Source organism: Artemia franciscana, chromosome 4 (assembly GCF_032884065.1).
Source record: "Artemia franciscana chromosome 4, ASM3288406v1, whole genome shotgun sequence".
Classification (NCBI taxonomy): domain Eukaryota; kingdom Metazoa; phylum Arthropoda; class Branchiopoda; order Anostraca; family Artemiidae; genus Artemia; species Artemia franciscana.
Window position 1 is genome coordinate 10,391,511 of NC_088866.1, and position 25,387 is coordinate 10,416,897.

A 25,387-nucleotide genomic window follows, 5' to 3' on the forward strand; every position below is an offset into this window, starting at 1 on the left:
AACATAACATATGTTATGTTTAGTTAAAACAAGTTGTAGCCAAGCACTTGATGTCCAAAAATCTCTGTCTAGAATCGTTACTTCAGAAAATTAGGTAGCTTTTGTCGTTATTACCTTTGCATTAATGTGTAAAATCAGAATTGACACGCATGTTTTGCAGATAATAATGGGATTAGTCACAGACCTCAAGCCGAGTGCGTGCCTAGGGATAAAGGTCAAGCTTCAACTTGCATTTCAAAAAGAATCTGCACATTTTTACTGAGTAAAATCCAAGTTACCTTCTTCTAAAACAGCTAAGAGGTCATCAAATTCGTCACATTGTACAGTAAAAAGATTTTCGACATAGAATCCACGAAATTTTCGTGACCAGCGAACATTCAAAAACTTTTGTTGATTGGTACCGAAATTCAGCAAATCAATGATCTAAAGTAAAAAAGTTAGTAGGAATTTCCACGAAGTTGCGTGGTTTTTACTTGGAAAATCAAGTCAACTAAATAACATTGTTTTGTATTTCAAAAACCTTTCATATAATAAAATCAGTAAGAACAAGAGGCCATTTACAGTTAAAAGAAAAACCAAATGCTAATCGAAATGCATTTTGATTAAATGTTAAAAATAATTTCAAAGTCTTAATAACCTGAGTAATAGAAGACAAAGGAGGGAACAAAATATTATTTCAATAAAGACAGAGCAACACCTTAAAATTTCAAATTTGTTCCTACTCATTCAGATATATAACTCTTCTTTCAAAAATAAAGAGATTACCTAAAATCTTTCCATCATTCTAACCCTTTTCGAATTAAACATGTCATTTCTCTATTTCCTCCTCCGCTCTTTTTTACCTAAGTCTGTGGTGAAGTTTCTTTGTGATTCTTAAAGTGGATGCTATGTCTCTTGTCGATAGTTAATGATATCTTTGTTTAATTTCGAAGCATCCTAATCAATATTGTTTTGTTATTTTACGCAGAGATCAGTGTATCGCACTAAAACACCTGAGACCAAACTGCCCAGTCACTACAAAATACCTAAAGAAAATAATAAGAAAAGCATGGAAAACAGGTCTAATGTCCGCAGAATTCATTGGAGACATTTTGGACTCTCTTTTTGTACAAACAACGTATAACAAGTATGACTTCTTTTTCTCGAAGACACCATGACCTGTTAAAGAGGCAGGATGCATATACATATCACTTCAACATTGACTCAAACGAAAAAGAAACGAGAAAAAAAGAAGAACATAAACTTATGTTATATATATATATATATATATATTTATATATTAGTTTTATATGTGTATATATGAGTTTAATATGATGAAGATTGTCTTTTACAATTCTAGCGTTTCTTTAAGACGGGGAAAACTGGCCAGTCACTACAAATTCCCAAAGAAAATAACAAGAAAACTTGGAAAATAGGTCTAAGGTCCGCTGAATTCATAGGAGACATTTTGAACTTTTTGTCGGTATAAACAAGGTATGCTAAGCACAAATGTTGACAAAGAAACAGCATAAAATTACCATAGAGATAGAAAATGAATTGTGGACACAATGTAATACAAAGATTAGAGACAAAAAACTCCTGAAAAATAAGTTTAGTTTTAATTCATTAATGTTTTAATTTACAAATTCAAAAAGACGCATGACTTCTTTTTCTCGAAGACACCGTGACCTATTAAAGAGGGAGGATGAACATGAATTTCATTTCACCACTAACTCAAACGAAAAAGAAATAAGAAAAAAAAGAACATAAACATGTAAAAAAAAAAACAGCCCAAGAAAGTTAAACAGGGTATAATTTATTGTGGGTAAACCTAGCCGAAGGGAAAAAAGGAATAGAAAAATGAATATAAGTAATATGATCCACAGTAAGAAGGTTACAATTTGGCTTAGAAGAAAATAGACAGAATTAAAACTGTTTGAACGCCATTTAATTTTCCTCTTAGTCAAAGTTTAGTGTTGAACTGTAAATGTATGATTTCTACTGGCACTTGTAAAAATCCAATCTGGAATTTCCGGACCTGCGGGACAATTGCCGTAAGTCGTTTGCCAAATCATTTCAATATGAATTATGAATTCAAATATGAATTCAATATGAATGTATAAACATGAATTAACCTCCTGAAATTCTGTTTAAGAATAGCTTATCCAAAGGTTTCTGTGATTATCCCAGAAGTCTGAAAAATGAAGGTGCGACCTTTAAGTATTTCAGTGACAATAAGCCAAATATGTCCCATAATTTTTTTTAAACAGAAAATACAGAGTCGTGTATTTTGAGCCATATTTGTCCCCAGATATGTAAGATCTCAAATTAAAGTTCCAGCCTAAACATAATATCGAAATCCTCTACTCTCTCTGTCTTTCCCTCAAGGTGAAGAACTATAATTACTCTTCTAATTTTGTGTTCTTTGACTATAATGGTTCAAGAAGTACAACTCTAAAGTAATGAGAAAGCTATCAAGAAAACACAAAAAGAACAAAAAATTACCTTTTCATTATAGATCTCATAGAAGGATGCCTTGAGGGTAAACGTAACGTCTTCATGTCCTTGGAGGGAGTCATATAAATATACGAAAGACCGATAGACTAAACCATGATCTTCTGAGTAAGGATCTGGCCTGTCTCCAAACTACAAAAAGGATGTAAAGGAAAGGGTGTAAATGATTTACAATTAGAAGCGGGCTATTCTTGCAAGAATTAAATTAAAAAAAGAAATTCTTCAAAATGAAATTAAAGAGTAACATGAAAACCTAAAACGCAGAACGTATTTGGCTTACATTTGAAGGGCGGTCTCTTTCTCAACCCCCTATTTTTGCTCTAAAGTTTTCATTTCCTCCTAATTCTTTAAAACAAACTGCTTATACAGAAAACACGATGAATCGGAGTAGAAAGTGATTTTATAGCACCGTTCAACTTCAGCGTAAAGAACAGGGTTGTGAAGAGAGGACCCTTCTTCTTGTACGTAATGTTTTCTGCTCGTGTTAAGGTTCAGCGTGGCTCTTTAATTTTAATTTAAAAAATAATTATTTCCTTATTTAAATTATTTTCATTTTTAGTTCCATAAATTGCTTTACCCAAAGTTAGTGAAAAGTAACAGTCCCCTCAAACCCGACACTTTAAATTCGAATTTATTTTTTTTTCAAAACAATGCTTCTGTAAAAAGAACTTATTAATTCTACTTGACGTATGAAAACAAAGAAAGGGAATAAAAAATGAAAAGAGAAAAAACAAATAGGTGAAAAACCTCCGCCAAGTCGTCCTCAGTGCTCAAAGAAAACAAAGAAAAAAAAAACAACAGCAAAATCTAACCTTTATAAGTGAACTACACGAGAGGAAGACAGACACTGACTCAACCAACAAAAAACCAAGTTTAAATCAATGAAAGAGAAGTTACCAATTAGATTGAAAAAGTATCCTTTGCCTTGCAACAGATTTCGCCTGTCTACAATTTCGGTTTTCATTAGATATGCGGACAGGTTGTCTCAAATTAGACTGAGCGAAAGTATTCATAGAGTCTTTTAATATTAAATTATTATAAATTGGGCTTAAGGAAATATCTCCCGTGTCTCTATTTATAGCCAAATTTCTATTTATATGTTTTTTTTTATCTCAATAGCCTCTTTAAAAGATTGCGGATTGCGGTAGACCATTTACAGTAGATATTAAAGTTGCCTCTTCAAAAAGAACTAAATGGGCAGGATTTTCAAATATATGCTGGGCCAGAGCTGAATCAAAGTTGTCATTTTTATTTTCCAATCTCAGGACTTATCTATTGAAATTTTGTGTTCTTGCAATCGTTCCCCTAGTTGTTGATGGGTCCTTCCAATGTAAAATTTTCCACATGAACAGGGGACTCTGTAGACACCACTACCTAGTATAGGGTCCGTTTTATCCTTTCCCGAGTTGAAAAAATGTTCAACTTTTTGTTCAGTTTTGTACGACTTGGTGGAGGTCCTTGTCGAAATATTTGCTTGTTTTTCATATTTAGCTACTTGCTGATAGAATCCTCGTTTTTTCACCTATTTGTTTTTTCTCTTTTCATTCTTTATTCCCTTTCTTTGTTTTCATACGTCATAGCCAGTATGGTCTCAGAACGTATTTAATTGTACTTTCTTTTTGAATGTAATTATAATTGTCCAAATAATTTTTTTTTCCTACCTGTATACAAGGACTCGCTCCTTCAAAATTTGCAACAAGGACTTTATGTTTTATATATATATATATATATATATATATATATATATATATATATATATATATATATATATATATATATATATATATATATATATATATATATATATATACTAGCTGTTGGGGTGGCGCTTCGCGCCACCCCAACACCTAGTTGGTGGGGCGCTTCGCGCCCCCCCAAGCCCCCCCGCGCGCGTAAGTCGTTATGCGCCATTGTAGTTGTGTCCCTGTGTCCCACCTGTGAATATAGATAGATTTATATATGTGTTTCAAACTACGTAAAAATTGCGAATATACAACATTCTTGGCTTTCCCATTGTCTATCCATATACAAAGCCGTATGTACTAATAATGACGTCATATGCAAACGCTCTTTTTACAAACAAACAAACATGCATACACACAACTCGTTTTTATATAGATAGATAGATAGATAGATAGAATACAAATTAACTACGTAAAACTTGTGAATATACAACAGTCTTCGCTGTCCCATTGTCTGTGCGTATAAATAGATTGTCAGGTTTACCGACCCTCAAAGATGCAACATACAATTGTACATTGGTAAAGCAATCTGTATTAAGATCTAAACCGCATTTTTCTAGTGATTGCCCTTGAGCTTTGTTGATGATGGTTGCAAATGCTAATCGAATTGGGAATTGTAATCTTTTAAATTGAAAAAGCAGATCCGTTGGAATCATGGGAATGCGAGGAATAAGAACAGCCTCACCCTCATAAGGCCCTGTCAAGATTGTGGCCTCTAGTAGGTTTTCCATTGTTTTTTTTACGGCAAGTCGCGTGCCATTGCAAAGCTTTGGTGGGTTGATATTTCTTAAAAGTATTATTGGTACGCCTATTTTTAGTTGTAGCACGTGTGGTGGAAACCCTGAAGGATCTATGGAATTTAAAAATTCAGATGGATAATTAACCGCTTCATTTGGTTCCAAAATACAAATTAACTGCGTAAAACTTGCGAATCTACAACATTCTTCGCTGTCCAATTGTCGCTGCATATAAATAGATTGTCAGGTTTACCGACCCTCGAACATGCAACGTACAATTGTCCATGGGAAAAACAATCAGTATTAAGATCTATACCACATTTTTCTAATGATTGACCTTGAGCTTTGTTAATGGTGATTGCAAATGCTAATCGAATTGGGAATTGCAATCTTTTAAATTGAAAAGGCAGATCCGTTGGAATCATGGGAATGCGAGGAATAAGAACAGCCTCACCCTCAAAAGGCCCTGTCAAGATTTTGGCCTCTATTAGGTTTTCCATTGTTTTTTTTTACGGCAAGTCGAGTGCCATTGCAAAGCTTTGGTGGGTTTATATTTCTTAAAAGTATTATTTGTACGCCTATTTTTAGTTGTAGCGCGTGTGGTGGAAACCCTGAAAGATCTACGGAATTTAAAAATTCAGATGGATAATTAACCGCTACATTTGGTTCCAAAACTGTGTCCACTGACTTGTAAAGGACTGCCTGGTCTCGAATCTTGGTCAAAACAATATTGTTGATTTCGTGGACGTCTATATTTTTGGGTGCGAGAATCGCTCTTTCACTTAGCCATTTATTATTTTTATAATTTTTTTGAATATTCGGAAATACTTTTTGAATCAATTCATTTTTGGACGTCACTAGATTACAGAAATCAGCAGGTAGTTGTATACGTCCTGAAATTGAGTCTACTGGGAGCTTTCCGTTTCCCATTGCCAGCAATTGATCTGAAAATGTTTGACCAGAGTCATCGTTTTGCAATCGGACACGCATATTTGTAGTTAATTTTAATGTTTTTACGTGTGCCCATAAATTAGAATTTTTCAGGCAAGCATTCATTTCGTCTGCAGGAGTTGATCTAGGTATTATAGGTAATGTTTGCCTGAAATCTCCCGCAAGCAATATTAATGTGCTGCCAAAGGGTTTCGACTTCCCTCGCAAATCTTTCAAGCATTGATCCAGAGCCTCGAGCGATTTTTTGTGTGCCATTGTGCACTCATCCCAAATAATAAGTTTGTATTGCTGCAATACTTTACCCATCCCAGATGATTTGGAAATATTGCACGTGGGAGTTTCTGTAGAATGCAAGTTCAGAGGCAATTTCAAAGCGGAATGAGCAGTTCTTCCACCAGGCAGTAATGTTGCGGCTATTCCGGACGACGCAATTGCCAACGCTATATCATTTTTTGATCGAATTGATGCCAGAATCAGTTATATCACAAACGTTTTACCAGTACCTCCTGGCGCATCCAAAAAGAAAATTTCTCCAACGTTGTTATCGACACAATGCATTATCGTATCATAAATGTCTTTTTGTTCCGACGTTAACTTGGAAATGTTATTTTGTACATACGACAATAGATCACTCGTACTGTAACTTTGTTCACGATCCAATTCTACACATGTCGAAACAGCAGCGATACGGTTAGGTGAAGGCATTCCCAAATCCTGAAGTACATTCACCAAAAGCAGGCGTAGAAAGAAGCATTCATGTTGATTGGGGTGAACGGTGTAGAGTCTTCCTATCGTGGTATATTTGAAGATGGTAGGTTGGCCGTTGACTGACTTACCCTGTTTTCGACGTTCAAATACTTTATTTTTAGTATTCCACGTGTAATACGAAGGCACTTCAGTATACAGCAGTTTTTTTGCAAAAGAATCATTTTTGCAAAGCGAATCTAATGCAAAGCGAATCTTATCTAATTCGATGGTGGTACCGTTACGCTTCTTTATTATTGCTGTTTTACCGCCATCTTCAGTAGATCTTCTTCTATATTGTGGGTAACCATCATTGCCAGTAATTGTGTTTGATACTAAAAGTAGAGGATATTGCTTTGTGCACCTTCCTTTGGCCATGCATGGTGAATTTTCGTTCAGTGCACCGCAAGGTCCATGTATCATATTTTTTACAATAATATCATGTAACCCCTTATCGACATTTTTATCAGGTATTTTAGCAGAAATCACATCATCAATTTCGTTCGAAGTAATTTTTTTATGTAGCCAGATTAGTATATGTGCGTGTGGCAAACCTCGTTTTTGCCAATCCACTGAGTACATCCAGCACCGCACTGACCCAAACACTTCAAGTTTTACAATGTAGTTTATCAGTGATTTCAACTTTTGCCGGAAGACACGGGCCGTAATGTCATGCCTATGAACCGCCGTTTGTCCTTGAAGTAAAAGCTGCAGTATCTCGTCCCAAGATTGATTACATGTAAATGTAATAAATAAATCTGGACGACCATAGAGACGAACATACGCAATAGCATCTTGAGCATGTTCATGCATATGACGGGGACTGCCAGCATATGACGAAGGTAAAATTGTTAATCTTCCAACGTTTGTGGTATTACCGTCATTTGTAACTGCATCTCGCAAATGAATGTATTGTTCAGAGCGGAGCTTGGTCTGATTCAGGCGGATATGTAGCAAACGTTCTGATTCAATTTTAGCATACATATCAACGACGAATTGGTGAAACAATTCACGGCATTTTAAAATATAATTTTCTTCATCCTGCCGAATCATTAGTCTATAGGAATAATAATGCATTGCACTGCATTTCTTATTCATTTCTTTGTTAGTGGCTGGATTCATCAATTTAATATTAAAGTGATAGCCGTCGGCTCCATCCCAAAAAATGATAGGATATTGTAGGGCATCGTAGCATCGATGAGTTTCAGCAATTCTTAACAACTGAGCGTTTCGCTTATGAAGAATAATATCTCGAGGTAAAAACTGATCACCGACCATAACGATTGCCACTTCGTCGATAGTTTGAGTATTGTATCTACGCACATGTTGGTCAGGAGGCGTTTTGTCAGCGGAAATAACAATTTTATGCGTATCAGTAGGCATCAAATCGATGTTTGTTTTGAACAGACGCACTAAATTATTATTTTCGTGGAAAAGATGTTGCAATTGGGAAACGATTGTCCTTTCAACGTTGGGAGAAAATTCGCAACGTGCATTCAATTCAGAATTTCTATCACTGATGAAGTAAAATTGTAAAAATTTATGATTCTCGCCTGAGAATGGTAGAAGGGACCCTGCTCTATGATAAATTTGCCCTTTTACTTTGAAAGTAGACATAAATTGATCTGGATTTTCGATTTGGGCTCCAAACGACGTCATTTGGAAACATGAGTTGTATTTTCTGATTTTTGACAAAAAACGCTTAGATTCTGACGTAGTTCCAGTAAGGAAAGTCTTCAATGGCTCTGGTGGTGCAGCAAATAGAGGAAGTTTAACTTTTCCTGAGGCGCAACACATTCCCATTGTTTCACCATTGAATTTCAAGGCCTTGCAATAGGGACAAATTTTAGACATTGTCCCGATTTGAACGCATCTACTCAAGCTATAATCATCGACTGGGTTGTACCTGAATGCCAGGCGATAACTTTCAGGTTGCTCGAATTCCTCGGCACGCTTTCTTTTCTTACTTTCTCTATCAGCAGCAAGCCTGATTTCTTGCTGTTCTTGTGATTCCTCGGCACGCTTTCTTTTCTTACTTTCTCTATCAGCAGCAAGCCTGATTTCTTGCTGTTCTTGTAATTCCTCGGCACACCTTCTTTTTTCACTTTCTCTTTTAGCAGCAAGTCTGCTTCCACGTTGCTCAGGTAGTTCCTCGGCACGCTTTCTGTTCTTTCTTTCTCTATCAGCCTCAAGCCTGTTTCCTTGCTATTCTTTTGATTCCTCGGCACGCTTTCTGTTCTTTCTTTCTCTATCAGCCTCAAGCCTGTTTCCTTGCTGTTCTTTTGATTCCTCGGCACACCTTCTTTTTTCACTTTCTCTTTTAGCAGCAAGTCTGCTTTCGCGTTGCTCTGGTAGTTCCTCGGCACGCTTTCTTTTCTGACTTTCTCTATCAGCAGCAAGTTTTTTGGCATAGACTCTTTGAGCATCTTCATCGGCTTTTGCCATGGTAAGTTCATCAGTCATTGTAAACTTAAACATTAATAGATTTCTACGTGAACATATGTCTTAAATATCTTGAATGACGTCACCGTCAAAGCAAAAATGACGACAACTAATTTCATGACGTCAGTCAACGCAGAAACATGACGTCACCTGATCCACAGACAGACACAAAGACAGACAACTTATTTTTATATATATAGATAGATAGATAGATATATATATATACATATATATATATATATATATATATATATATATATATACTAGCTGTTGGGGTGGCATTTCGCGCCCCCCAAGCCCCCCCGCGCGCGTAAGTCGTTACGCGCCATATTAGTTACGCGCCATTTTAGTTGTGTCCCTGTCTCCCGCCTGTGAATAGGGATAGATATAAATATATGTTTTAACTACGTAAAACATGCGAATATACAACATTCTTCGCTGTCCCATTGTCTGTGCATATAAATAGATTGTCAGGGTTACTGACTCTTGAACATGCAACATATAATTGTCTATGGGAAAAACAATCCGTATTCAGATCTATACCTTTTTATTCTAATGATGTGTCCCGGTCGTCATTTATATTCCCTTTGTCCCGGTCGTCATTTGAGTCCCGGTGTCCCAGTTTGTGATCTCTCTATGAGTGTCCCGGTCGTCATTTATATTCCCTGTGTCCCGGTGTCCCGGTCGTCATTTGTGTCCCGGTGTCCCGGTCTGTAATTTCTATTCGAACAATCCCTGTGTACCGGTCGTCATTTATATATCCCACCTGTGCCCCTGGCGTCCCCGTTGTAGTTGAGTCCCTGTTTCCCGGTCGTCATTTATATTCCCTGTGTCCCGGTCACTCTTTGAGCAGCTTCCTTGGCTGTTGCCATTGTAGGTTCTTCAGTCATTTTACAATTAAACATTTTTCCGTGAACGAATGTCTTAAATACCTTTAATGACGTCATCGTCATAACAAACATGACGACAACTAACTTCATGACGTCACGACGCACAAACATCACGTCACTCGACACACAAACACACACAGACAACTTATTTTTATATATATAAATAGATATAAATATAGTTTCTTTTTTAGTTTTTAGTTTTTTTAGTTTTGCAGCTTTTTTAGTTTTTTTAGCTTTTTTTTCTTTTTGGTTTTTTACCTTTTATGGCACTTCGTATATAGCAATCGCAAATTCTGTCGGTCTGTCGGTCATTGTTCATTCTAACATTGACAGTTGGAAAAATCTTCACGTGCCAAGCATGCTAAAGCTCGACAATTTATAATAAACCTCAAAGTTTTAGTATATGTTTTAAGGTTTTCGAATTACTTTAATCTATCGTCAAAATATTTTGAAATATTTATGCAATTCCCAGTTTTTACATTTTTAGTTTCAGTTTTCTTCTTCTTCTTTATTTTTCAGACGTAAATACATATCGCCGAACCTTTGTTTTTTTAACTAAAATCTGGTAGGCATTGATGACCTTATCCAAGTCAAAATCCCAAACCCAATCATCATCGCTATCATTTTCAGTTTTGATACGTTTTGACTCTCGCTGTCCTGTTGATCTTCATCTAACTGCGCAGTTTTGCGTTCTTTAGCCGCAAGCCTTTTGGCATCGACTCTTTGAGCAGCTTCCTCGGCTGTTTCTTCTGCCATTGTAGGATTTGGTAACATTTATCTTTTTCAATGTTTTTCAATTTGTCAGTGTTCATTCTAACATTGACTGTTAGAAAAAATTTTACGTGCCAAGCATGCTAACTCTCAACAATTTATAATAAACCTCAAAATGATAAATATCTGTTATAAGGTTTTCGAATTACTTTAATCTATTGTCAAAATATATAGAAATATTTATGCAATTCCCAGTTTCTACATTTTTAGTTTCAGTTTGCTTTTCAGTTTAGTTTCATTTTTATATATAGATAAGATATAATCTGGCATAACGGACAGACAACTTATTTTTATATATATAGATATAGTGTAAATACTGTGTCTCTTACTAGTCTACGAACTCCTTGCAGGATACCACTCCTCAAAACCGAGCAACTAAGGCAAGGAGCATTGGAAAAAGTTTCTGAAGTAACAATAAACAAAAACGACGAAAACCTGAAATACACGGATAGAATACATGCAACAACGAAAATTACAACGATTGAACAACGAAGGAAAAGAAAAAATAATATGTGGTTAGAAGATAAGCAACAGCGGGAATAACGACGAGTCAAACAGTTCGTGGTAACGAAATGTAGTAAGGAGCGACCCGGCTCAATTGTAAACGAAACTCTAAAAAGCGGAATTTCGATGCTAAAATATATATCAAAAGAATCGGATTTTTATGCTGATTTTAAATATATAAGTTTCATCAAATTTAGTCTTTTTCTTCAAAAGTCATGAGCCTGAGAAAATTTGCCTTATTTTGGAAAATAGTGGGAAACACCCCTAAGAGTCATAGGATCGTAAAATAAACCACACCATGGCATTTAGCGTATCAGAGAGCCCTATAGAAAAATTTCAAGGTCCAATCTACAAAAATGTGGGATTTCGTAATTTTTGCCAGAAGACAAATGGTGCGCGTTTATTTGTTTTTTTTTTCCCACGGGTCATCGTATCGACCAAGTGGTCCGAGAGTGTTGCAAGAGGGCTGATTCTAACGGAAATGAAAAGTTCTAGTGCCCTTTTTAAGTGACCAAAAAAATGGAGGGCACCTAGGCCCCCTCCCACGCTCATTTTTCCCAAAGTCATTGGATCAAAATTTTGAGATAGCCTTTTTGTTCTGCATAGCCAAAAGTTATAATAACTATGTCTTTCGGGATGACTTCCCCCCCCCCACAGTCCCTGGGGGAGGGGCTGCAAGTTACAAACTCTGACCAATGTTTACATACAGTGATGGTTATTGGGAAGTGTATCGACGTTTTCAGGGGGATTGTTTTTGGTTTGGGTGTGGGGTTCAGGGAAGGGGGCTATGTGGGAGGATCTTTCCTTGGAGGAATATTTTATGGGGGAAGAGAAATTCAATGAAAAGGGCGCAGGATTTTCTAGCATTACTATTTAAAAAAAAAACAATGAAAATGTAAACATGAAAAAGACTTTTTTCAATTGAAAGTAAGGAGAATCATTAGAACTTAAAACGAACAGAGATTATTACATATATGAGGGGTTCTAAAAATAATTTAGCTTAAAGAGCGAGGTATTTAGGAGGAGATAAATACTTCGATCTTTATGCTAAATTATTTTTAGTAGTTTCAATTATTTATTCTACGGTCTTTCTGATTCCGGTATCATTCTTAAAGAATTGGGACAAAACTTAAGATTTAGTGTGAAGAGCGAGGTGTTAACGAGGGGTCAAACCCCCTCATATATGTAATCAAAAATATAAGAATATAAAAGTTTGTTACGTAAGTTAATTCTTAAGTTACGTAAATTTTTTTTACTAATAAAAACGTTAGTTAAAAATTAAAAGTTCTAGTTGTCTTTTTAAACAACCGAAAAATTGGAGGGCAACTAGGCCACCTTCTCCACCCCTTATTTCTCAAAATCGTCTGATCAAAACTAAGAGAAAGCCATTTAGTCAAAAAAAGAATTATTATGCACATTTCATTTTAATAATTTATGTACAGAGAGCCAAAATCAGACTATGCATTAATTCAAAAACTTTCAGAAATTAAATAAAAAAAATAAGTTTTTTGAAATGAAAGTAAGGAACGACATTAGAACTTAAAACGAACAGAAATTACTCCTTATATGAAAGGGGCTTTTCCTCCTCGACACCCCGCTCCTTGCACTAAAGTTTGATTATTTCTCGTAACTCTACTTTTTAAAACAATAAAAAAACTTTTGCGTAAAGAGCGGGGTGTCGAGGAGGAAAAGCCTCTTTCATACACAGAGTAGTTTCTGTTAGTTTTAAGTTTTAATGTCGCTCCTTACTTTCATTTCAAAAAACTTGCTTTTTTTATTTAATCAAGCCCAAAAGCTAAGGAAAAAGAAATATGTGAATGCAAGATATACAACAACAAGGATCAGAACGAATCAAAAACAAAATGAAGAACAGAGTAATATGTGGTTAGAACTAAAGTTGAAAGAACTGTCGTAATCTCTCTCGTCGGTCTTACCCTAAAAATTTGTTCTGATCCCTACATCACAGCAGAACTAGACTTTATCAGGGACATACTTTTTAGAAATGATTATCCTCTTTTATTTATTAATAATACAATAAACCATATACTGAAAAGATACTCCCGTAAAATCAACGAAAATTTACCATGCGATAATCCCGATAAGCCCCGAAACATAATTTACCTCCCATATATCCCAAAAATCACTAGGAATCTTTAAAAAGTATGCACACAAAATAATCTGTATGTTGTATTTACCAATAATTTGAAAGTCATAAATCTCATAAATTCTGGTAAAAATAAAACTCTAGTTACTCGCCAAAGAGCTGTCCATCAAAGACCATACGACTGTGGCAAATTCTATGTAGGGAAAATTCACCAGAATTTCTAGAAACGTCTTCAACAGCATAAGCTCTAAAGTCTAAAATTACTTCTGTTTCTTTTTGATACTGCTTTAAGTTGCCATGTGTTTGAAAATCCTATCCCCAAAATACTTTTTGAACTATCCGCCCATATGAGCAATGACCTAGGCATAAAGCAAGTAGTTGGAGAAGCAATTAAAATCAGACTTAAGACTAATAATAATATTTTCTTAAATAGGAACTTGGGACAATATTCACTAAATCCTCTATACACAAATTTAATTAAAAAACGACCTTACGAGATATTATAAAAAAAAAAATATATATTAACACAGAACCTGTCAATAGACTTATGAGATCAGCAGCCAAAAAAGCGATATTGGCATTAAAACTGGTTTTTAATTCCTTCTCTTTCATTTCAATGAATTGCCTCGTTTCATCACCCTTTATTTATCAGTCCTGGTTAAAATTCGCTGAGGTAAGGATGCTGGGACTGTTTTGAATTTTTTTATATTTTAGTCTTATTGGTTCTACCCTGTTGCAAGTTATTCCTTCTTATATATTTATGTCTCACTGATGACAGCCCTTGGACATAGGGCTGAAATATTCATTCTATTTTGTTTCCCACTGTCTTGTAAAATTCCACAAGACAGTGGGACACAGATCGGACACAGCAATCACCATCAACAAAGCTCAAGGACAATCATTAGAATCATGAGGTATAACTAAAAAAAATAAAAAAAGGTAAAAAACTAAAAACTAAAAAAAAGACCAATTCAAAAATGAATGTACATACAGACTGGGACACCGGGACACAAATGACGACCGGGACACCGGGACACAAGGAATATAAATGACGACCGGGACACTCAAAGAGAAATTACAGACTGGGACACCGGGACACAAATGACGACCGGGACACAGGGAATATAAATGACGACCGGGATACAGGGACACAACTACAACGGGGACGCCGGGGGGCACAGGGGGATATATAAATGACGACGGCAACACAGGGAATGGTCGATTAGCAATCACCATCAACGAAGTTTAAGGGCAATCATTAGAATCATGAGGTATAGATCTGAATACGGATTGTTTCCCATGCACAATTATATGTTGCATATTCAAGAGTCGGTAAACCTGACAATCTATTTATATGTACAGACAATGGGACAGCGAAGAATGATGTATATTCGCAAGTTTTATGTAGTTAAATATATATATATATATATATATATATATATATATATATATATATATATATATATATATATATATATATATATATATATATATATATATATATATATATATATATATATATCACAGGTGGGACACAGGGACACAACTACAATGGCGTTTAACTAATATGGCGCGTAACGACTTACGCGCGCGGGGGGGGGGCTGGGGGGGCACGAAGCACCCCCACCAGCTAGGTGTTGGGGGGGGGGGGGGGGCGAAGCCCCCCCCCCAACAGCTCCTATATATATATATATATATATATATATATATATATATATATATATATATATATATATATATATATATATATATATATATATATATATATATATATATATATATATATATATATATATATATATATATATATATATATATATATATATATATATATATATATATATAGACAACTTATTTTTATTTCGTCATATATAAAGATTAAATAAAAAAAAACGAGTTTTTTAACTGAAAGTAAGGAGCGACATTAAAACTTAAAACGCACAGAAATTACTTCGTATATGAAAGAGGCTGCTTCCTCATCAGCGCCCCTTTCTTTACGCTAAAGTTTGACTCTTTCTCTCAATTCTTCTTTTTAAAAAAGTAAAAAACTTTAGCGTAAAGAGCGGGGCGTTGATGAGGAAGCAGCCTCTTTCATATACGAAGTAATTTCTGTGCGTTTTAAGTTTTAATGTCGCTCCTTACTTTCAGTTAAAAACTCGTTTTTTTTATTTAATTTCTGAACGTTTTTGAATCAATGCATGTTTTGATTTTGGCTCTCCGCAGAAAAATAATCAAAACGAAATTTGCATATTTTTTTTTGGGGGGGGGGGGCTAAATGGCTTTCTCGTAATTTTGATCGAATGATTTTGAGAAAAAAAGAGCGGGGGCGAAGCCTAGTTGCCCTCCGATTTTTTGGTTAATTAAAAAGGCAACTAGAACTTTTAATTTTTTACGAATCTTTTTATTGGTAAAAGATTTACGTAACTATAAATTAGCTTACGTAAAGAACTTTTGTATTCTCATGTTTTTATTACATATATGAGGGGATTCGCCCCATCGTCAGTACCTCGCTCTTTCACTAAAGCTTAAATTTTATCCCAATTCATTAAGAATGACCCCTGAATCACAAAAGCCGTAGAATAAATAGTTGAAATTACTAAAAATACTTTAGCGTAAAGAGCTAGGTATTATAAGGAGGTGAGCCCCTCATATGGGTAATAATTTCTGTTTGTTTTTAAGTTTTATTGCTGTTCCTTACTTCCAGCTGAAAAATCTTTTTCACATTTTTTTTTTATTTTTTTTTTAAATAATGCTAGTAAATCCTGCTCTCCCTTCATGGAAGTTTTCTTCTCCCATGACAAATTCTCGATGGAAAGTTCCCCCAGCATATTCCCCTCTTCTCAACCCCTCCCCCCAACCAAAAAAAATCCTCCTGGAAACGACTGTATACTTTCCAATAACCATTACTATATGTAAGCACAGGTCAAAGTTTGTAACTTGTTGCCCCTCCCACGGAGACTGTGGGGGAGTAAGTCGTCCCCAAAGACATAGTTATAAGGTTTTTCGACTACGCTGAATAAAATGGCTTTCTCAGAATTTTGATCCGTTGAATTTGGGAAAATAATTAGCGTGGGAGGGGGCCTAGGTGCCCTCCAATTTTTTTGGTCACTTAAAAAGGGCACTAGAACTTTTCATTTCCGTTAGAATGAGCCCTCTTGCAACATTCTAGGACAACTGGGTCGATACGATCACCCGTGGAAAAAAAAAACAAAAAAAAAAAAAAACAAATAAACACGCATCCGTAATCTGCCTTCTGGCAAAAAATGCAAAATTCCACATTTTTGTAGATAGGAGCTCGAAACTTCTACAATAGGGTTCTCTGATACGCTGAATCTGATGGTGTGATTTTCGTTAAGATTCTATGACTTTTAGGGGGTATTTCCCCCTATTTTCTAAAATAACGCAAATTTTCTCAGGCTCGTAACTTTTGATGGGTAAGACTAAACTTGATGAAACTTATATATTTAAAACCAGCATTAAAATGCAATTCTTTTGATATAGCTATTGGTATCAAAATTCCATTTTTTAGAGTTTTGGTTACTATTGAGCCGGGTCGCTCCTTACTACAGTTCGTTACCACGAACTGTTTGATTACCTCTTACATTTTTCCATGCCTTTCACTTTAGATGGATTCATATCTAATCTTGCATAATGTCACATGACGTCATAGGTAAAAGAAAACTGATTTATCAGCTTGGCCCCAGTAGCGTAGTTATCGTGCTATTCATTAGTTTTGAGCAATGAGGTGGCAAAGCAGCAATTTCAATTGTATTAATAAATTTTTGCGAGGGTTCTACTCCTTCTTCCCATTTATACTTCACAGAGGCACACTGTTTTGAGGATTAGTTTTCACCTGGGACACTTTACGATTCTTGGTATTGCATTCTTCAGCCGTGGATTTTGTTGCATGTCATTTCTGCTTTATGATTCGGTTCAATTCTCACTATTGCTTGTCTTCTAACGGTAGATTTCCTTCTGCGTTATTTGAATTTATGATTCCTTCTTATACTTGTTGTTGTATATCTTCTAATCACAGATCTTGTTGTGTATCGTTTTCGTTAAATTTCGTTCAAAATCACATTCTTCGTTTTGTTATCCTTCGGTTCTAATACCCATTAAGTCTTAAAGAGTTTTTACATCTTTCTGGTATGCAATTTAAGAAAATTAAATAATTTGGAAAATAAACTTACCAAATGAGGAGGTCCTGTGAGAGTGTGTGTCTTTCCAGACCCTGTTTGGCCGTAGCAGAATATGGTAGAAGAAAATCCTTGAACAGCTTTGTCAATCAAATCCTTAACGCCAGATTGTTCAAAGACGTCTGCTTGGGATACTTCAGGCGTCAAAATGGAGCTGAACGTGAAGTTTTTAGTAATGTTTTCTTTGGTACCTTTTACCTAAGGGTATGTTTCACGTATTTTACTTATACAATTATATATGAACTAGAATATACACATATTTTTCAAAATATTTTTTAATCAAATCCTTAGCGCCAGATTGTTCAAAGACGTCTGCTTGGGATACTTCAGGCGTCAAAATGGAGCTGAACGTGAAGTTTTTAGTAATATTTTCTTTGGTACCTTTTACCTAAGGGTATGTTTCACGTATTTTACTTATACAATTATATATGAACTAGAATATACACATATTTTTCTTTAATTATTGATAGCACGCTGATATACTGAAAATAAAGCAGGGCTTTAATACATAGTTTTCTAAGCACGATCACCACAATTGAAAAAATCAAGGCTAAAGAATAAATAGAAAAATAAAGGGGACATGGAGAAAGAAAGTAAGATCAAAAAAAAGAGAGAGAGAGAGAGAGAGAGAGAGAAACAGCTACGGGGAGTAAGAAGAATGAGATAGAGAAGGATATAGATAAAGAGGGGGCTATACAATGAGCTTTAGAGTGCTCACATGCCAAAAGAAAATAAAACCTTTAAAACTTCCATGAAGTAGGAAAAACAGTACCTGGAAGAAAACCCTGCTCTGAATTCCAATATAAATATTATTCTTTCCTGATATATACTTTTTAGATTTAATGGGAAGCGTATTAGCTTCCTATAGTATGAAAAACAAAGCTTTTTTTAGTCAATCTCCAAACAACTCAAAACTTTTTCTTCTCTCAAAATTAAAATGAAATTATACCCTACGTTCGTGTTTTCTATTTTTTTTTATTGCGACATGGTTTGAGGTCTGACATTTTTATTACCAAGATTATGAAAAGCAATCAAATCTTTATAGAACACTTTTCTTAACAGAAATCGTGGTTACTGCTACTACTACTACTCAATGTAGTACCTAGCAGCCTGAGGCCAACAGAGCTGCAAACCCTCATCCTCAACTCTGATCTACGTGAACTTTCGTTTGTCATACTCAAATAAAGTTTGAATTTCCTTTAAATCGTTCCTTATGACCTATTTCTAGCCTATTCCAAGAAGACCAACTTTTACTTCTGCCCCAGATGGGTGGCAAAAAAACCATCTCTGGAAATATGTCATCCTTCATTCATAAGATATAGCCTACCCGTCTTGACCTTATTTTCATTATAGACCAAGAAAGAATCATCGCACCAAATCTAGTGGCCAATTTATTATTTGATCTATTAAAAAACAAGGTTTTTCCAATCGAAAATCCAGAACCACAATAAAACTTAAAACAAACAAAAACTACTCTGTATATGAGGGGGCTGCCCTCTCTGTATACTCCCTCAGTTGTCAAAGGATGAAGGTGGCTATCCCCTCCATCCTTAGAGAGTTCCTCTAGAAAACAATTAATAAAACCATCATTAGCCTTTCGAAGTAGTCATGATTCAAAAGCATCCCTTACCACTTTAGTGACCATGGATCCCAATATTCTAAGCTTAGTTTGCATATTTCTCCTCCTATTTTTCCCAAAAATATGTAAGAAAGTATAAGTGTCTGGCCTCTGGCCTTAAATTTTCTTAATTTAACTCGCTCTAAAAATTTTTTGTTTTTCCCATCCCTTGCTATCAGTCAAATAATTTTGTCCATGGCTCTGAACTAAGTGCATGTTTCACGTTTATCCAGCTTCACATGCATATGTTATAACACAAAGCATTAAAAATCGCGTTACTTTTTCACTTACTTTTTCAGTTACTTTTTGCATACTCCTTTTGATTTGGTAGCATAGCTAATATTAATTTTTAGCTCAAACACTTTTAGGTTGGTGCCGTAGAAAATATTAATTAAATTATCAGCTTCATTTTACTCAGTTCACTCAGTTTCCTTAGTTGGTTCAGATTATTATTATATCTGAAAATTTCTTCCTTTGCAAATTTAACAGAAGATGATAGCTTTAATCCACAGGGAAAGCATTTTTAATCCACATATTATTCGAATGATTATCCGGAAAGAAGTCCTTAAAATAATTGATCAGCTCGGGAAAATGTTCTTGAATGGAACTGATAAATTGTCAATATGAAAACAATAGTCATCATAGCTTAGCTGATTTCCAGTAAATCCATGTGACGCTTTACGGTATGTCAAATTTATTTTCAAAATTTCCATACCCATTTTTTAAAATTTCTATAGTGAATTTTTCCAACAAGACTTAAATATTCAACCAAAGCTTATAAACTTATGCTCATTAAATGTAGCAAATATGTCACACAATCAAACTACTTACATACTACTTTCAAAATTGTGGTCTTAATTCTTAAACAGAACAATCATATTTTTTTTTTCAAATGATTAACATTCATTACTAAAAGGCAAAGCTTCGCTCTTAGCTCAGCACCCAACATTTTCTTACATGACTCCCTCCCCCGCAGTATCCTATTTAAGGGATGAGCTAATATGTAACTTACAAAATTGGCACATTCTTCCAGCTATAAAAGAAAATGCTATAAAAATGCCTCAAAAAACACTTTTTTTGTATTTCAATTCTTAACAGCCGAGTAAAAATTTTCTTCCAGTATTCCCCCCCCCCTATTTTGAATTAATATTGAAAAACTAAAATTTATTGCTGGAATCTCCTCTTCAAAATACTCACTGAATAGAGTTGTATTCTTAACTTTCCCAACAAGAACTCATTTTCTCTAATCAACTTTCCTGATACTAAGACGATTAGCACTGAAATTATTCATGCAGTTTTCATAATAAAGGGCTACTGGAATTGATCTCCTCTTTTAAATAGCTATTAATTTAGGATTTATTGTGGTGTTGTGAAGCAGCCTTAATTCTTGCAAAGATATGAAGGGTCTTTTACTTGAAAAAAGAATTACTGCATCTTATATAACTATATCTACATGCTTTTATAAATACTATTATTGCGTTAAAAATACTATTTTGATCTTCCTTTACAAGTTGATGTTCATGATATTTGCTACTAGAATATAAAATTGATTCTGTTTTTAAAACTTTTTTTAATTAAAAAAGGCACGAGATGTAGCAATTTCCTTTAAAATGAGCCATTAAAGAGCACTCTATAATTTTACATTTCCCAGTTAGCTAAGGAGAAAAGTCCTTAGCTAAAGATTTAGGAGTATCGGACAAGGGAGTTTTAATAGTATGAAATAAAAAAACAAGTTTTTTTAACTGAAAGTAAGGAGCGACATTAAAACTTAAAACGAACAGAAATTACTTCGTATATGAAAGAGGCTGCTTCCTCATCAACGCCCCGCTCTTTACGCGAAAGTTTGACTCTGTCTCTCAATTCTTCTTTTTAAAACAGTAAAAATCTGATGGTTTAAGATTCTATGACTTCTAAGGGGCGTTTCCCCATATTTTCTAAAATAACACAAATTTTCTCAGGCTCGTAACTTTTGATGGGTAAGACTAAACTTGATGAAACTTATATATTTAAAATCAGCATTAAAATGCGATTCTTTTGATGTAGGTATTGGTATCAAAATTTCATTTTTTAGAGTTTTGGTTACTATTGAGCCGGGTCGCTCCTTACTACAGTTCGTTACCGCGAACTGTTTGATACTTTGTGTTTCCATGTGACACTGTTTTTAAAAGTTATTTGCTATTTTATTTTTTACTATGGGACGTGGTCATCTCTTATTATCTTATTATTTATTGAATACCTGTATGGTGGATGAATGAGTGCTTCTTGGTCAGAGGTTTGGGCATTTATTCCCAGTCTATGGGAAGGGATAAATGTTAACTCAAGACATTTTTCCGTAACAGAATATTTGTTGCTTCTGCATGAGCCATTTTGATGTCTTTATTTCTAATGTACGATGGAAACCATTAAAATTTTAATCATTCCTTTTTTACCTGCAAAAGCTTTTTTTGGGGACTGATTTCCCGTGGGTTTACGGAGTGGACATCACTACCTTCGTAGATTGCTGAAATAGAGTCACTGCAAATAAACGGCTTTAGTTTCAGCTCAATGTTTAACTTCTACCAATACATACTCCAAGTTTGTCTTATAATTCATATTGTTCATAAGGTGTGTGTTTGTTAATGTGTGTGTTGTGTGTATTGTTCATAATGTGTGTGTTATTAATAATTTCATATCCAAGATTTCAATTAGTATAGGCTAAAGTTCGTTCTTGATTGTAATTAAATAAAAAAAACGAATTTTTTTAGCTGAAAGTAAGGAGCGACATTAAAACTTAAAACGAACAGAAATTACTCCGTATATGAAATGGGTTGTCCCCTCCGCAATCCCTCGCTCTTTACGCTAAAGCTTTTAATTGTTTTAAAAAAGTAGAATTGTGGCAAAGAGTCAAACTTTAGCGTAAAGAGCGAGGGATTGCGGAGGGGACAACCCATCTGTCCTCCATCCATCCATCATATACGGAGTAATTTCTAGTTCGTTTTAAGTTTTAATGTCGCTCCTTACTTTCAGCTAAAAAAATTAGTTTTTTTTATATTTAATTTCTGAATGTTTTTGAATTAATGCATGTTTGGTTTTGGCTCTCCGCGCATAAATTATTAAAATGAAATTTGTATATTAATTCTTTTTTTTGCCTAAATGGCTTTCTCTTAGTTTTGATCAGATGATTTTGAGAAATAAGGGGTGGAGAAGGAGGCCTAGTTGCCCTCCAATTTTTCGGTTACTTAAAAAGGCAACTAGAACTTTTAATTTTTAACAAACATTTTTATTAGTAAAAAATATACGTAACTTAAGAACTAACTTACGTAACAAACTTTCATAATCTTATATTTTTATTATGTATACGAGGGGGTTTGTACCCTCGTTAATACCTCGCTCTTTACACTAAATCTTAAGTTTTGTCCCAATTCTTTAAGAATGACCCCTGCATCAGAAAGGCCGTAGAATAAATAGTTGAAATTACTAAAAATACTTTAGCATAAAGAGCGAGGTATTTATCTCCTCCTAAATACCTCGTTCTTTATGCTAAAGTATTTTTAGAACCCCTCATATGCGTAATAATCTCTGTTCGTTTTAAGTTTCAATGCTGCTCCTTCCTTTCATTTGAAAAAACGTTTTCATGTTTATTTTTCATTGTTTTCTTATAGTAATGCTAGAAAATCCTGCGCTCTTTGCATTGAATTTTTCTTCCCCCATGACAGATTCCTCCAAGGAAAGATCCTCCAACATTGCCCCCTCCCCTCAGCCCCACTCCCAAACAAAATAAAATCCCCCTGAAAACGTCTGTACACTTCCCAATAACCATTACTATATGTAAACACTGGTCAAAGTTTGTAACTTGCAGCCCCTCCCCCAGTGATTGTGGGGGAGTAAGTCATCCCCAAAGACATAGTTATTATGGTTTTCGACTATGCTGAACAAAATGGCTATCTCAAAATTTTGATCCGTTGACTTTGAGAAAAAAATAAGCGTGGGAGGGGGCCTAGATGCCCTCCAAATATTTTGGTCACTTAAAAAGGGCACTAGAACTTTTCATTTCCGCTAGAATGAGCCCTCTTGCGACATTTTGGGACCACTTGGTCGATACGATGATCCCTGGGAAAAAAAAAAAAAAAAAAAAAAAAAAAAAAAAAAAAAAAAAAAAAAAAAAAAAAAACAAATAAACACGCACCCGTGATTTGTCTTTTGGCAAAAAATACAAAATTCCACATTTTTGTAGATAGGACTTTAAAACATCTACAGTAGGGTTCTCTGATACGCTGAATCTGATGGTGTCATTTTCGTTAAGATTCTACAACTTTTAAGGGGTGTTTTCCCCTATTTTCTTAAATAAGGCAAATTTTCTCAGGCTCGTAACTTTTGATGGGTAAGACTAAAGTTGATGAAACTTATATATTTAAAATCATCATTAAAATGCGATTCTTTCGATGTAGCTATTGATATCAAAATTTAATTTTTTAGAGTTTTGGTTACTATTGAGCCGGGTCGCTCCTTACTACAGTTCGTTACCACGAACTGTTTGATTAGTTTCAACAGCAAGAGTAACTATACCGACACTCTATGTAATCGCTTAGTATTGGCTATAATTCACTCTTTAACATATTTCTCAAAAGGTGCTTTTACTATCTGAACTTTTAGTTACTATGTACCATGGTTTGTTCTTCATTAGGTTTCAGTTATATCCGATGATCCGATGAATCTGATGACTCCTGATGTTATAATAAGCTAAGCTACTACAGTGCTATAGAAAAACAGAGTTTTTGGTAAAAATTGATTCTATTTTAAAGACTTATTGGAAGTCTTTTGGAAGACTTATTAGAATATTGGAAGCTACAGTGATGACAATGGTCAAATATGGCTATTAAGCATGGGCGCTCCGAAAAGCAGATGAACATTTACTAGATATTTTCCAGAGAAATTGCCTACGGATTGTTCTGGGTACCCGGCTGACTGACCGTATTTCAAACAGTCGGTTGTACGAAAAATGTGGTTCAATCCCACTTTCTAGGGCTATAATAAAGGAAAGGTTGAGACGATTAGGCCACGTTCTGTGGATGGAGTATGACGGATTGCCAAAGATTGCGCTTTTTGGCCAACCGTCTGGGGCTACACGGAAAGCAGGTCGTCCTTGTCTGAGTTGGGAGAATGTCATAAATAAAGATTTAAAGGAAATTGGAACTTCCTGGGAGGATGTAAAGAGGGAGGCCTTGAATAGATTAGGTTGGAGGAGGAGCGTGCGTAGCTGTGATGGCCTCAGGTGGCTTGGTGCTGCAATGAGTTATTATTATTATTAGTAGTGGTAGTATTTTAAAGACTATTTCATTTTTAATTACAAAAGCCACTAAATGTAGCAATTGCCTTTATATGAGCCATTAAACAACTCTCTACGATGTTCCAGTGCCAAACCAGCTGTGAAAAAGAAGAAAAAAGATGCCGTATATGGTTGCATATATATGGTAGAATATATAAGTGGTTCCAGCCACTTTTCTTGATTTTCAAACCAATGTAATTTCCCTTGTTGTTCACACCAAGGGACGGTAATTTTCCTATATAGGGGTTTCGGAAAGGGCAACTCTAATAGTGTGGTTTGTTTTTTTTATCTCCTCATAGGTTTAGGAGTTAGGGACTATTTCGTTTTTTACTATGGGGCGTGATTCTCAATTACTTGACTGCTAGCTACCGCTGCAACCTGTATTTTAATAGCGTACTCCTTGTTTTGATTTGATTCTATTTTTAGGAGTTATGGGCTATTGTATTCCTTAGTATGGGATATGATCGTCACTTATTCGGTTGTTAGCTACAGCAGCAACCCTGATCTTTACTTCAAACATTTTTGCACTTAACATAATAACAAAATATCTTATAGTAATCTTATAGCAATCTTTATTTTTCTTTACGTTGAAATTACAAACAGAAAGAAGCCTAGGGCTTTTTCTTAGTATGAATAGTAAGAAACGAATTTTAGAGAATCAAGCAGCAAAGTAAGTCAAATACTGCACCAGACCTTAGAAAAGTTAAACTTTGAACTAAGAGATGAAATAAAACTATTTAATTTAAAATTTCAGAAATAACTCTAGTTTCTATTCAAAATCAATTTTTTTATTAAAACCCTAAAAGAATCTCTGCATTTTATATGACTACATCTATAAAATTTTTATAATGTTAAACATACTATTTTGATCTTCCTATGCAAGATGGTGT

The 25,387-nt window shown here is 34.8% G+C and overlaps 1 protein-coding gene across 1 annotated transcript in view; it reads right to left on the minus strand.

Annotated features, from left to right (window-relative positions):
* LOC136025975 (kinesin-like protein KIF12) overlaps positions 1–25,387 on the minus strand; it is a 114,410-nt gene that overhangs the window by 63,132 nt on the left and 25,891 nt on the right. The window contains exons 3-5 of the mRNA XM_065702100.1: positions 17,569–17,772; positions 2,485–2,625; positions 279–423 (exon numbers count right to left, since the gene is read on the minus strand). Of these exons, the coding sequence (XP_065558172.1) occupies positions 279–423; positions 2,485–2,625; positions 17,569–17,772 (490 nt within the window). The remainder of the gene's footprint in view (positions 1–278; positions 424–2,484; positions 2,626–17,568; positions 17,773–25,387) is intronic.